The 15,660-nt window shown below is 37.4% G+C and overlaps 1 protein-coding gene across 1 annotated transcript in view; it reads right to left on the minus strand.

The window, feature by feature from the left end:
• Nucleotides 1-737: 737 nt before the first annotated feature.
• Nucleotides 738-15,660, minus strand: part of TTC33 (tetratricopeptide repeat domain 33) — a 46,742-nt gene continuing 31,819 nt past the window's right edge. The window contains exons 3-4 of the mRNA XM_066339029.1: nucleotides 12,733-12,864; nucleotides 738-4,049 (exon numbers count right to left, since the gene is read on the minus strand). Of these exons, the coding sequence (XP_066195126.1) occupies nucleotides 3,699-4,049; nucleotides 12,733-12,864 (483 nt within the window). The 3' untranslated portion in view covers nucleotides 738-3,698. The remainder of the gene's footprint in view (nucleotides 4,050-12,732; nucleotides 12,865-15,660) is intronic.

Raw genomic sequence — 15,660 nt, forward strand, 5'->3', positions numbered from 1 at the left:
TGTCAGAAAGGGTTTTTTTCTCTCTCAGTACATTTATGGTTTTTAAAGATACTTATCTCCATCTATGAGAGTGGAAGTCACATGCCCGGTTGCAGCATTTGAGGTTAACTGCCAGTCAGTCACCTTGAGCTTCCTTTGTAGTCAAGGGAAATAATTAGGCACCTTGGGAGGCTGATTCAACTAATTCTGATACTTATCTAACATAAGGCATATAAATGGCCCTGTGAGGCTGTGTATTTCTTTCCACTGGATATGAAGGGACACAAAGAGAGAAATATATTTGAATGTTTAACTGTAGATTTAAAATCAAGCAAAATTAATCTGTCTAACCCACAGCTGTTCTTGAGCGTTCCTCTTGAATGCAACAGTACAGCATTTCAACATGTGATTCATATGGAAGGCAAGCACATGAAAGCTGCTGCAGTCATTGCCACTGATGGTAATGACAAACAATAAAAATAATTTTCCAGTGTCAAAGAAGGAGTGTTATTTCACTAATATCCTGTTTTAGATAACATATCCTTTTACACCATCTCATGTGGATACCCCTGAAAGATTTAAAAGCTCTGAGCATCACCCTTGATTAAATATTTCTCCCCAAAATTTCTTCTTTTCTTTTTTACTAAAACAAATTAACATGTTCACCAGAAACAAAAGCCAATTACTAAATGAGGAACATTCCAGAATGGGAAATAATTTTTATTTTTGTTATAACACAAAGAATAAACAGACATCACTAAGAAGCAGAAGTCAGTATTTTATTCAAACCGCAAACCAATCCAGAACATTACACACATGCAAAACATGGCATGCTGTACAAAAAACAATGTTGAAATCATCAATATTTGAACTTCTCCCCAGTTTGAAAAGAGCTGTCCCAGGAACTTAACTGCTCTACAAAACACTACGGTTCTGACAATACCTAGAATTAATAACCTAATCTAATCAGAAGGAAAACACATTTAGTGTTTTCACTAAATGTGAAAACAAAAAAACACGGGATGGAAGCCGTCACCCCTCGAGCCCGGCACAGCCTGATGGTGCAGATGTACACCCCTCCAGCAGTCTGGCCCTGCAGTGCTGAAGTCAATAGGAACTTTGTGAATCATTTCAGTGGAAACAGATTCTGTGATAACACGGGCCTCTGAGAGAACAGCAGCAGTCCTTCCTGTATGAGTAAAGACAGAACGCTGATGCAAGTACAAAGTGCAAAGAAAGAAAAGTAGAGGTGGATACAGCCGAGCTCCTTCAAAATGAAAACATACCCTACAGCATCTCACACACATCTGCTTTTCCAGCCAGAGAAAACCTCTTGTTTGAAGAGATCTGCCCAAACCACTCTCATGCTAAGTCTTCCTATGGTTGACTAGATTGTATTAAGTTGATAGGAGAAAGCTTAAAAAACCTTTCAACTCTAATAATTTAAACTATCAAACCATATCTTGATCAAGTGCCTATCCAGTAAGCATTTAAAATATTTCTGAATTTAATGAAGAAATAAAGATATAGCAGGATGATGTTTTACATTTCTTAATATATTTAGGCCTCTGTAGTTCTAATTATTTTGAATATTCAGAAGATAGTAAAATGTGTGAGTCTGTGTGGACGTATGCTCATGCAAGCACAGATCTACAAATCTACACATTGAAAAAAACCATTCAGAAATAATCTTGCAAAAATTAATGAAAACTTAGTACAACAGGGCAATTAAGTCTTCTTAAAAAACTGTATGTATCCTCTTAAATGAAGATATTCTGATATTAGATAAACAAAAAGTATGATTTGAGATAGTTTTTCTGCATTGCATTTTCCACTGCAAAAACACTTTACTTCTCAAGCAACATTATTTTTTTTTGAAATGTGTTATTTTGAAATTAGAAATCAGACTTGAAAAGTGCAAAGATAACTGATTTCAGAAGTTTCACTTGTCTACAAAACTATGTATTATCATACAAAATTTTATCAAAATCAAGTAAAAATTACATGTTCCCAAACTGAATTCTTCACGAATTCCTCATCTGACCATTTTTTTCCAGTACTGTTAGGATGTGATCATCTCTACCATGTCTCCAAGACAATGAAACAAGAACAGCTGATATGCTCCACAGAGCACATCAAAGAAATAGCCTGATTTCATTTCTCTGAACTGCCTGTGTGAGGAACCAATTGCCACCTTTCCCTGAAAAAAAGTCAACATTAAAAAAATTTCCTAGAGTATGCTTCATTACCCACCGCTGCATCCAAAACCCTAAAAAGATAAAAAGGGAGACTCCAGCAGTGCTGTCCTGGAAAACTGGTTCTAAGAGCATACTTTTAATGGCAGGTCATAAGAATTAGGAAAAGCAAACTGACTCCCTTTATCAGATTAGCCTCACTAAGAAAGAAAGCCCCAAATACAATACAATACAATTCAGCCATATCTATTTCCTATTCCTACCATTCTACTTTTGGTGATGTCTGCAGCACAGTACATAAGGTAAGGAAAGGCCAGTTTGAGCACAAACTTTCTTCTGGTGAAACATTTCGTTTCTAACTAAATGCTTAGTTTGTAACTAAGCATTCCGGGCCTTGTTTGGTAAAGCATTTCCTTTCATCTAATCAGAAAGTGTTTAACCCACTCACCAAGGAAAGCAACATAAAGGTTTCTACCTGATTTGCCTAAGATCAGATCTGTCACAGACATACAAAAAATAATCCATTCCTGATTCATAGGAAACTTTATCATAGAACAAATAACGAAAACAAAGAAAGAGTTCACACTTTCACTGGAAAATCATGTTAATTAATAGCAACTGAAATAATTTTTAAATAACTTTTTTTCCTTTTTGTGCTTGTTTCAGCTAGGATAAAGTTAATTTTCTTCAGGGTGGCATGTAGAGGACTAGGTTTTGATTTTATGCTGGCAAGTATTGATAACACACAGTTGTTCCTATTATTGCTGAGCAGTGCTTGCACAGGGTCAAGACCTTTTCCTGCTCCTCATCCCATCCCACCAGGGCGAAGACTGGGGGTGTACCAGAAGCTAGGAGGAGACCAACCAGAACACATAGAACTGGGGAAAGAAGGAGGTAGGGGAAGGCAGGACATTCAGAGTGTTTTCCCAAGTCATATGTGTAGCCCTGCTTTCCTGGGGATGGCAGAACACTTGCCTGCCCACAGCAACTAGTGGGTGAATCCCTTGTTTTGCTTTGCTTGCATTTGCAGCTTTTGCTTTCCCTATTACACTGTCTCCATCTCAGCCCACGAGTTCTTTCACTTTTACTCTTCCTATTTGCTCCCCCATTCCACCAGGAGTCAGTCAGCTGTGTGGGGCTGAGTTGTCAGCTGGGGACAAACCATAGCATTTTTAAATAAAACTTTCCAAATAACTGGGAAAATGTACAAATTAACTTGTAAAATTATGAAATATACAAAGATGAAAGCAGCTGTTAGAATGCAGTTAAGCATTTCAAGATTACATTTGTTCATAAGAATTTAGTATTTTCAGAATCAACTCTTGGCTTTCTTTTTGAAAAATGTGGATGGAACAACAACTCAGGTCATTGCTTTTTCAATTAACAAATGAAAAATAATTTCAATTCTTTAACTTTTGTAGGCCATCCTACCATTCTAAAAAAAAGAACAAACACAAAGCAAGCAAAATACAATAAATAACAGCAGTTCTCAAAACTATAGGTATGACCACCCATGAGGCTGCCCTACCGGGCCCTGATGAAAAGGGCTTCATCAGGAGTTGCAGGACAATTGTCCTGCTCAGTAACAGTCTCTACTGTGCCTGAAGCAGACACAATCACCATCGTTTTAGCTGCTGAAAGAGCTTTCTCTTTCTCTGCAATGGCAGCACAGACTGCCACAATTTCATCACTTTCAAAGTCATAGTCCGGGATGGACTCCTGTACAAACTCTTCTCCTTTTGCCAGTGCTTGCGCTGACTCAGTCTTTGTGGCCTTCTGCTGTACCTGTAGTTTTCTTGCCCAGGAAAGGTCTTCTTTCCATACTTCAGGGTTCATTGGAAAGATGTGCAAGGATACCTGGAAGCTTCGGATTGCCTATAAGCAGAACAGGGAAGAAACAGAGATGGGACACTTTAAAGCCTACCTTTCTCATAAAAATTGACAAAAACAAAAAACCTACAAGTATTATTTGAGCAAAGCCAAAAGCTTTTTACTCCTATTTTTATTGGAGCAATCATCCTTCATCTTGGTTTGATAGCAGCCTCACTCCCAAACAATTGTGTCTGAAAGGACAAAACTGCATGAATAAACCAGGTAGCTGGCAACAAGGGCACAAATAAATAGTTCATATATGAAAAACAACATTGTAATTACAAAGGTAAAAGGAAAAACAATTTTTTTGGATCGTTTCCTATTCCACTTTTCTCTCATCATCAGATGTAAAGGCAAAAGCAGATAGATATGATTTAAAGAAACACAGACAATGGATGATTGGAATTTGAAGTATCACTGGTATTGCTGCCTTTAAATTAGAAAGCAGTCATTTCACATACAGACCAAACACTAATACTAGCCACATGGTAAACAGTTTCTTAAACAGGTATGTGATTACAAAAACACATAAATAAATGTGCAGAAGAAGCCAAATAAACTCCAAACTCTGAGAGGTGCTCTAAGAACTTCTATAATCTTATAAACAATGTAGTATTAGTAAGTAGAAGCAAGTGTAGTTAGTGATGCTTCTCCTTTCCTTCAGTTCAACTATGAAAACACTGACAAACACAAATCCTCAACAGAGAACCTGTGAAATTAAAAAGAAAGAAGTGTGACTATCTAAAATAAGAAGAGGTTGCTACAATATTAGAAAAAAGCTACACCAAGAATTTTAACTGTACTGTCTTTTGGTTATATTAACAGTGGTCAAGGCTGAGCCTACCTCCTCAAACTTAGGTAAATATACATAAAAGCATGAGTGTATTTCACATTTATGACTGTACAGTCAGTTGTGAAAATGGGTCACCTTAGTGACCAAACTCTTTTATGACATGTACAGAAGCCCTCCTCTAAGATGGAAAAACTGTGATGATATGGATTGGGATGATATTTGTGAAGAGTTCTGGCAACTTGACTATTAAAACTTTAGAGACATATGGTAAACCACAGTTTGCATATTCTGCTGTAGTTTATAAATACTTAAAGCATGCCAATTAATTTGGAAAATCATAACTTTTCTTCTGCATTGACAGAAACTGATAGTTCCTCCTTCTGATGGCACAGGTATGCCATCAGATATTGTATGGACTCCGTATGATGGGAACTCGGAAGGAAGAGAGATAAAATCAGATTTAAGAAACGCTGCCTATGCTATCAATAATACTGTTGTTGTAAGAGGCAGGCTTTCAATTCCAGATGGAAAAAAAAATTAATTATTGGTTCACAGCCAGCTCTGAAGTGTAGGAGCATGTTGAACTTTAAATAGAAGAAGAACTGAAGTTTAGTTCTCATAAAACTTTGTCACTTTATTCAACTTTGCTAGCTTTTAATTTTCAGGGACACATGAACAACAACCAAACACTAAATGTTCTTTTTTGTATTTCTGCTGAAAACAAAATATAAACAAACACCATCTGCTTTTAAGCCTTTCATGAAAGAGGTCCCCTAATTAAAACCTGTCTATATAGTTATGTTCATGCACAGTAAATAACATTTGGTAAGCGTCAAAGCTGCTTTTATGATTCACACAGTACTGCACAAAAAGATTGTCTTAGTAAATCTATTAGAAAAGGGGTTTTGTGCTTGACATTTTTATAAAGGAATAAAAAAATTAAAGTAAATTTTTTAGTGCTGCAAAAGATCAGAGGGATTATTTTTAAAGCAGCAATATAAAACTGAAAAATACACACTTGTCATTCATTTAAAATTTTATGTTGCCACTGGAACAGTGCCCAAAGCCACTAATTTCTACTACCACAGAAGAAAAGAACGGTGCTACTTTTAATCCTTCCTCTAACGGAAATGTGAATCTCCTTCTCTAGCTGCCTGTCACATTACAGGAAAACACAGTGACACTACATAAAATTGGTATTACTAGCCTCATTTTAAAGAGGAGCTGTCATTTTAGTGATCCTGCATATAAGAACTACAGGATTTCAGATCAGTACAGTCATGTATCTGCTCTTGCTCCTGTGGGGAAGGGCAATGTAAAACCTTCTGCAAGACATACTTCCTTGTGGGACTACAGTATTTGAAAACTGGTTTTTGGAAGTATCTTACACTTCGTCTCACAAAATAGTATTCTGTCAAACACTCTTTCATTTGTCCCATGAGTAGAGTCTCTGCTGGTTTGCATAGTCTTCAAGTGTGATGGGCAATTCTGATCAGACTGCACTTTTTTTTACAAATTTCTGTAACACATGGACTTGGTAACTGTCAATGTACAGAAACCCCCAAAAAAGCTAGGCAAGAATTTTAAGAGGTTGTATCTGCTACCAGAGTATGCATTAGGCCTTTATGTTACACTTGGCAGACACTTTCTGAACTATTTCAAGGGGTGTCTATCAATGAAAAGTAAGTAATCCTTTTCTGTGTTAAATTATCTTTAACACGGAAAATTTTGTTTGTGTGTTTTCACAGCACTCAGCACAGTCCTTGGGGGTGTTGATGTATGAAAAGCTGGACATGCCCCGGCCATGGCACTGACAGCCCAGAGAGCCAAATGTGTCCTGGGCTGCATCCAGAGCCCCGTGGGCAGCAGGGGAGGGAGGGGATTCTGCCCCTCGGCTCTACTCTGGTGAGACCCACCTGGAGCTCTGCATCCAGAGCTGGGGTCCCAGCATGGGAAGGGCAGGGACCTGTCAAAGCAGGTCCAGAGGAGGCAACAAAAGGGGATGAGGGGCTGGAGAACAACTCCTATGAGGACAGTCTGGGAGCATTGGGGCTGTTCAGCCTGGAGAGAGAAGGGTTCATGACACCTTACAGCAGCCTCCCAGTACCTGTAAAAAACCCACAAAAGAGCTGGAGAAGGACTTTTACAAGGATATGCAGTGACAGAACAAGAGGTAATGACTTTGAACAGGTAAAGGGTAGATTCAGGCTAGATGTAAGAAAGATATTATTTACAGTGAAGCTACTGAGACATTGTAAACATTGCCCAGCGATGTGACTAATGCCCCATCCCTGGAAACATTTAAGGCCAGGCTGGACAGGGCTCTGAGCAACCTGGTCTAGCTGAAGATGTCCCAGCTGATTGCAGGAGGCTGGACTAGAGGACCTTTACAGGTCCCCTGCCTTCCAAACCAAAACTTTCGATGATTCTATGACAATATATTTACTGGAATTTGAGTCTTATTTTTGTACATAAACATAAATAAACAATTTTTACAGAAGCATTTATCACAGTAATGTAGAAAATATGGAAATAAAACATTTTAGTATATTTAAAGACTCCTCAAGACATTTCCCTCCTTCAAACAAGAAGAAAAATCCCATCCTTTCAGGTATTTTCACTCTAGTTCAATAGTTTCTATGGTATAATTTGAATGGCACTTTTTTTTTTTTTTTAACTTTAAACTGTCATCTTGAACTTTTCTGTGTAATTTTCTGTTTAGATGATTTCTGCTTTTCAATAAAAAAATACTCTCTGGAAATTTTATCAAAAGTAATTCTGGTGTCTTAATAAATGAGGTGGACACAGTATTTTGCACTTCTTACATTTACAAAACCATTTTATTCAAAGGTTCTGAAGCTCTCATGTTCTGGAGAAAGTACATGAAATATGGTAATTTTCCAGATGTGAAAAACTATTTTTGCCCTATGCTTATTGGGATTTGGTTAAGTTACAAATGCATAAAAGTTTCCGTTTCCATCTGGTAGACGTGTGTGAGATATCCTCATTTCCACACCTTCTTTCTCTTTTTGAAGTAGTTTGTATCCTCCTTATCCCTCCTCTTGTGCTTTCTTTTCCTTTGGTGACAGATTTCACACATGTCATTGTGCGCCAACTCGTTTCTACACAGCCCTCTTTCCTCACATTTACTGCCCTTTTGCCCTTTACTTCAGTGCACAGCCCTGCAAGGCTGCTGCATGTTCTGCTGAAGTCACCATTTCTACCACACAGACCTCTTACACTGTGCTCTACCAGATGCAAGGAGATGATCCAGGATGACCAAGGAAACAACCACAAAAATCAATCCCATCCTAGAAACTGACATAGTTAGCCTAAGAAAATAAAGCTGAAGTGTTATCAGTACTTTCACCTTGCAAATCAGGAAAATCCAAGAAAACACTTACTTCTTTATTACCAAATTATACTGCCAAAATTATTACAAGAATTTTAAAACAATGGTAAATAAACTTTCTTCAACATCCCTATTTGTCTTACCCTGCACATCTGATTTAATTAAAGCTTTCAATTACAAAGTCTCGATGTTGAGAAATGCACTCCTCCAAAGCCCTGAGCACCTGACAAAGGTAACCAACAGGAGGCACCAGCTAAATCAGCCACAATCACCTGCAAAACCTGAGTAACCCTGGCAGAAATGTAGCTGAAAAGGACATTTAAACTTTATGAGACTTGCTTGCCCTTCAGCTTTCCTGAGGGAAAATAAAATTCACCTCTGATTAGAAGATCTTTTCATGCACTGACAATTATTATTACAAAATACATTTATGATTTCCAACACGGTTAAAAGAGAAGGAAAGGGTTACTCTGTAGTAGATGGAGAGGGCAGGACTAACACAGGGCCTTCCCTGGGACGCTTGTATTACTGGCTATTACCTCAACAACTCAGAAGGACTGTTTAAAGCTGTTGGAAATAATTTAGCAGAACCCGACTTTAAATGAAAAAACATGGTACTTTCTCTCTTAACTTAACATTTCCTAAATACTTTGACTTTTCAGTGGAAGGCCAACCACTAATTTCCTTTTTATTACCGAAATACTCTAATGTTTCTAAATGCTAACATTTGTAACATGTTGAAAAATATCTCAAATTCAGATCAGTTAATTAGCTGCATTCCAATAAAACACAGACATTTCTCTCTTTGGGAGTACAAAACTCCCATCATTATCTAAAAGACCTAAAAGTATGTCTTTCAAGAGAGATGAAACGAAAGGACTGATCTGAGGATATATACTGTCAAGGCATGATTCTTTTGACAAAATGTTGTGTCACACTTAAAGACTGCTGAAGCACTAACTACTTAGTAGGAATACAGGAAACCACATCCTTCAAAACATCAAACAAAACCCACGCGTAACTGGTGCATATTTACACATCTACCCTCTCAACTTCATGACCCTCAGTACTCCAGATCTGACATGGACCCAGAATGGGGTAAAGCTGAAGTCACAGAACCAGAGAATGGCTGAGGTTGGCCAGGACCTCCTGAGGTCACTTGGCCAAGATCCTGCCCAGGCAGGGCCTCCTGAGCTGGCTGCCCACGACCATGTCACAGGGGCTGATGAACTTCTCCATCGTGGAAGACTCGGTGCTTTCATTTGGTCCTTGATTTTTTTGTGATTAGTTTTGGGGTTTTTTTTAATATTGCTTGTTTGGTTGTTTTTTTCCTTGATCAATCAAGCATGGAACTCACCCTGTCTCACAGGAGGAACTCTTCTAATGAAGCTATTAGTGTGAAATTGTTAACTAGTTAAGATGTCATCAGCAGTACAGGAAATGCAATTTGTAAAACTAAGTATTTGCAATGAAATGAGAGAAATGCTGCAAGCCTGATTAAATTTCTACAGTTACTACATTCACATTGCAGGTTTATTCATGTGTGCTCTGCAAGTCAATTTGTACAATTTAAGGAATTTCTGCCCTTATAAAAAAAAGTTCTCCTTGCTCACATTTAAGTATTAATGTTGAATTACCCTATTTAGTAAATTCAAGGGGGAAAAGGGTAAACAACTTACATAAAAGTGAAATAAAAAGGGACTACTTTATCTCATTCTTTTTGCCATAAGTTTGACAAGAACTAAATCCAAGCAAATCTTTCTTTTATTATTACACAGCTCAAAACATACTTTAGATTTGTTTGGAAGCAGCATTTTAGATGTGGGAAACTTCGAATTAAAATACATTGAATTGGTTTTTTCCCTAAGAAAAAAAATGTATCATTCATTGTGAAGCAATAAAAGTATTCACAACAGACCATTTGGCAGGATGTGGGTAATGAAGACAGATGTTGGTGGGGGAGAAATGAAACAAAGAAACAGAAGAAGCAGTTTTTGAGAAGGGCAGTAATTCCCAAATCTCAAAAAAAAATTGCTAAAAAGCCTTGATATTTCTGCTTTATTAACTTTTCTTTGTAAAAAATGTGATACAGGGAAAAAACAGAAGATCATGGCAATGAAAGACTACTGGAAAAAGGATAATTATGACTTAAACCACTTGGTCAAGAAGACTCCACAAGTTCAATAACTATGAACTCATTTCATATTTTAAAACTCCTTCAGTCTTAACCTCTTATGATTTCTTAAAAATCGCTTGGCTCAAAAACAAATAGTGAAGATTATTTGCATTTTAGAACAACTCTCCAATCCTCCTGTATGTGGGAACATATTTATCAGAAGGCAGTTCAACCTACAAACAAAAAGGCAACGACATATGAACACAAAAAGCAAAGCACTGGAGACATTGACAGGAACTTTCACACCTCAGGCTCCCTACTCAGAGACAATCAAAAACACTAAGAGGGCAAACTACCTGTGATAACCCCTCTACCCTCCTGCCTCACCACAGTAAGGTCAATTTAACAATCACAGGAGCACCTAGAGCAGTGTTTCAGATGAATGAAGTGCTTTGAAGCAAATTGTTCCCACTTAAAATGCTTTGCTTTGCATCACTGACTAGTGTCAGATACATAAGTTAGATCCCTTTTTGATTAAGCTCAACAATGCACTCCTAAGAGCACCTGAAGTGCTACATTAAAATAAAACAAAATTAATATAATATGAACACTAGTACTCAAGATATCCAGTCCCACTAGTGTTTCATGATTTGTATATATAGAAAAAGCTAATAGGATCTGGTGAATCAACGTGCTGGATATAACTAGTAGAGGTATATGACTTATAACTGATATTGCAGCAACTGTAGCATTTTCTACAGAATAAACAGCATCAGTTACTTAAGATCCTTGAAGGAAATAAAACTAATTTTCCTGAGACTACTGCATTTAAAATTCTCAAGCATAATTTAGAGTAGCAGTTTCATACACCTAAAAGGAAAAGATCCAGACAGAATAGACCATCTACCCTTACCTTCTACACCACAAAAGCCATAGAATGTCACCACTGTTAAAATGCAAATATTCATATACAGATTCAAAGGACGTATTTCATATTATGGTACTGCATAAAGAAAGGGAGCACACTGCACATCTGCAACACACAGCTTTTGTCTTAGGTTTTGTGTAACAGGGCTGGAGCATCTCCCCAGTGAAGATGAGCTGAGAGTTGGGGCTGTTCAGCCTGGAGAAGAGAAGGTTGTGTGGGGACCTCATGGCAACCTGCCAGAATCTGCAGGGGAACTACAGGGAAGCTGGAGAGGGACTCTGTATCAGGGACTGTAGTGACAGGACAAGGAGTAATGGGTACAAACTGAAATGGGGGAAATTTAGATATTAGGAAGATATTCTTTACTGTCAAAGTGCTGAGACTCTGGAACAGGTTGACCAGAGAGGCTATGGATGGCCCATCTCTGGGAATGTTCAAGGCCAGGCTGGATGGGGCTTTGCGCAACCTGGTGTAGTGGAAGGTGTCCCTGCCTGTGGCACAACAGGATTGGAATTAGATGATCTTTAAGGTTCCATCCTATCCAAATCACTCTATGATCCTAGGTGATTCACATTGTTTGCATTTGTTTTGATTAGTTTGGGGTTTTTAACACTGCTCCTTACTACATTTTAAAAATTAGTTTTGCAGGAATTGTTAACCTCCATTTAAAAAAACCCTGTCTTTCTCAATTCTTGAAGATTTTCAGACAAAAGATTGTAACTTTGCAAAAACACTCTAACATTACCAAAAGAATTCTTTGGATTGGATTTGGATCTACCAAAAACAGCACACAGCTACTTCTATTCAAAATGCAACCAGTATCTTTTTTCATCTAGGAGGTCATGATGCATTGTTTTTCTAAAGGATCTCTGTGAATGTGTCTGAATTCGAAAGTTATGTTTTCACTGAAACTAGCAAAAAACTGTTATACTCCAGAAAACAAAAAGCAGTTCAGCTACTGCAGAGTAGCTTTTTGCTCTCTTATTAAATGAAGAAGCAACATCAGCCACTATTTGAGGTCAGGGAGCCAGAAGAAGGCAGGAATGAGCACACATTGTTTGCTGCATAAGCAGGACCCAAGGAAAACAAGACAACAGAATTTTACCAGCAGGCATGTATAAAAACTGAGCCTGAATAATCATCTGACCTTTGGACTTCACATTACCCTCATCTTTAACTATGGTGAGCTGCACTGCAGCAGTACAACACACAGAATGCAGTATGTGCAGTTATGTCAGCATAATTGTTCTATTGCATAAAGCCACCACATAAATATAGTATCAGACACAAAAGTCTTGGAGCTAGACAGGTCTTCCACAAGTCCAGCAACAAAACCACACAGGAAACATTTGTGAAACACAATAAAGCAGAGGGAACAGTGGAGACAATTAATATCGATCTTATTCTTTGCCTATGTTCAAGTTACCATAAGGATATCCAGCAACCTTTGTATTTCTGTATCTTCCTTCTCACACATAATTAATTCTGTTATCCTACCAGTGATATCTCTCCTAATCCAAGCTGGGCACGTCCCAAAGTCTGCCAGGCATCCCAGGAACGTGGGTTTCTCTGGACAGCCATTTCTGCTGCATGCACTGCTGGGAACATTTCATGTAAAGACATCAGGACCTGTATCAGAAATAGAAGAAGAAGAAAAATAAGCAAAACTGGAAATAAATTTAAGTTTTCTGGGATTACCTAGGCAACAACCACTGTTTCAGTAACTAAGGACTGGATTCATCCTACCTAGCTTTTTATAGTTAAAAGTCAGTTGTCTGACCTCAGATAGTTGCCCAGATTCATTTCAGTCCCCACAGAGAGAAACAGGCATGCTAGAGGATGATTCACACAAACTATTTAAGCAACACTATTAGAAGTAGATTAGCTGCTTCTGAAGTGTCTCTCCTTGTCAACAAACCCTACAGCCTATAAAACCCTACTAGAATACTCAAGAGGACAAATACATGGAGAACTAAACATAGTAAATGTGCAAGTACTGTTGAAAAACTCTTGGACTGTATTTAATCTTTTTAATACAGAACTGGAATCTACCAGAAACAGTGCAGTGCACATGATATAATTATAGCAACAATCCCTCTAACTCAGCATGGAAACAGACCTTAACAATAACTGCTGTAGTTAGAGAGCAACCATTCTGCAGAGCCTAAGTTAGACATGAAGTCACCTACATTAAGGAAAAAAGTGGTTTCTGAATGTGAAAATATCTGTTACTCAGCAGTTACCACAGGATTAGTCTTCTTGCATTAAATCTCCATAACTACAGCAATAAATCACAGTCAGCAATACACAATGTTGCTCAAAGCTTGCCTTATGTTTCCAATACCACCATGAGACTGGCACATCACCTGAAGACCTGCATCACTATGAGATCATGATTTCAGACACCCACATGCTATGGTGATAGATACCAGTGTAAGAAACAAATGACAACTGCATTCCTGCAGTATGATGAGAATGTCAACCACAAGGGTTAGACTTATGTGTGGGCAGCCACTTTCATCCCAACTGACCGCAACTATGATGAATAATATTAGAACACATTAGGACAATTGCTGAAACAAATAGATTAAAAACAGACTTATTTAACCTAACTGTTCTATGATATATTAAAAAGATAAATATGAGTGTGGATTAGAGGAGGATTCAAATGTGATGATATTGAGTATTTACTCTACTTAACAAATAGTACATGCACAGCATAGAGGTGAGCAGTACATTAAAAAAAAGAGAAGGAGGGAAAGGGGAAGGCAAAGATTCACTATAGAAAGCAATCCTGGACTGAAAAAAAAACAAGAAACATCATAAGCATAGCTTCTGAATAACCCTCTGGATTGATACTTCTGCTGTTCTAGTATGACAAAAATTTTCTCAGTCTTATGACTTCACTTTAATTCCATTCAATGGACTTAGAATTCAGCAGTACCTAAAAGTCTTTAGAAAAACAATCTACAGCAGTGTATCACCCTGCTCAACAGTTCTCAATGACTGCATCAAAGTCTGTGATGAATGCTATGTGTTTTTCTAAAACTTCTAGATGAATTGCATTTGTATGGGCAGTTTCCCTTATCTGCAGCAGATGTATTAAGTGAATCAAACTGTTACTAGTGGATAGGTATAAATGCTACCAAGATGAAAGGATTCTGCATCTATCAGCTATCTTGTACATCTGTGTCTTAACGTGTTTATTGTCATAAGAGAAAACAAATTCAAGTACACACTCAGGAACATTTTTACGCACTCCAAGTATTCAGTATTTTCTACCAGTACTTTCTACAGCAAACTAATTACAAAACATCTGTGTAAGTGCCTATGAGATCTTTTGTAGTGTTTAATGAATTTTACTGGTTTGTTTACTGAATTATTACCTCACTAATAAAGGCAATTTTCCCACTTTCATCTATTTATGACTGTTGTCTGTACTAGCATAAACAGCTGCTTTAAAAATTGTCTTCCAGATCATGTAGTAATTACTTTGCTTCTAGAAACTTTGTTTGAATCTTCTTTGAGAATCTAATGCCAAACACACCTTTGAATGTATATGCATTTTTATCCAGCACAGGTAGTTTTTTCAATTATTAATAAAATTACTCTGCTACACTTGTCAATCAATATAACAGATATACTTATTAATGCACACTATTTTCCTATCCTTTTTTTTTTTTTCAGGTGAAGAGGTCATCAAAAATACCTACAATGGCAGACATGAATGCGCTCAGCCTTGTCTTGGGTTACTCTACCTGTGTATCATTACCACTTTAATAAAATACCTCTGCATGCTACTTGGAATCTAAACCAGCAAACTAGCTACTCTACACCCAAAAAACCACACTGAACAAGGAAAAAATAACACTGCTAGCACAAAGATTTCCTGTGCACAGATTTGACAAGTGGCACTTAGTCCTTTTGGGGTAGGGTCACATGTGCAAGACAAAGCCAAACAGGAACCACATGTGCTGTAGCTCCCGTTGTCACAGAGCATGCCTGTCACATGCTCAGTATGCAGCTTTGTCAAGCATGTGTGTATAGACATACATACACACATACACACACTCATTATATATATACACAGTGTATAAATAAAGTGATGTGGGTATATATAATGATATATATGTACAGTGATAATACTCTATTAGAAAACATTCTTAATACTAATCCAAAAATTAGAAATCTACGAAGCAGAAAAAACATCTCAAGACTCTCACTGCACACACACATACATATGTGTGTTAAAAGTGACTGGGCAGAGATGTCGTATAGTTTCAGGACCTGCTTTATTCCAAGAAATTTATCCTTATTACATGCTTTTAGACAAAAAACATCCATGTTCTATAACAACTTAGTTTAACATAACTAGCTTTAGAAAAAGTCATACAAGAGAGATTAGAAGAATTAGAAAAACTCAGT

This window comes from Sylvia atricapilla, chromosome Z (assembly GCF_009819655.1).
Source record: "Sylvia atricapilla isolate bSylAtr1 chromosome Z, bSylAtr1.pri, whole genome shotgun sequence".
In the NCBI taxonomy this organism is placed as follows: Eukaryota; Metazoa; Chordata; class Aves; order Passeriformes; family Sylviidae; genus Sylvia; species Sylvia atricapilla.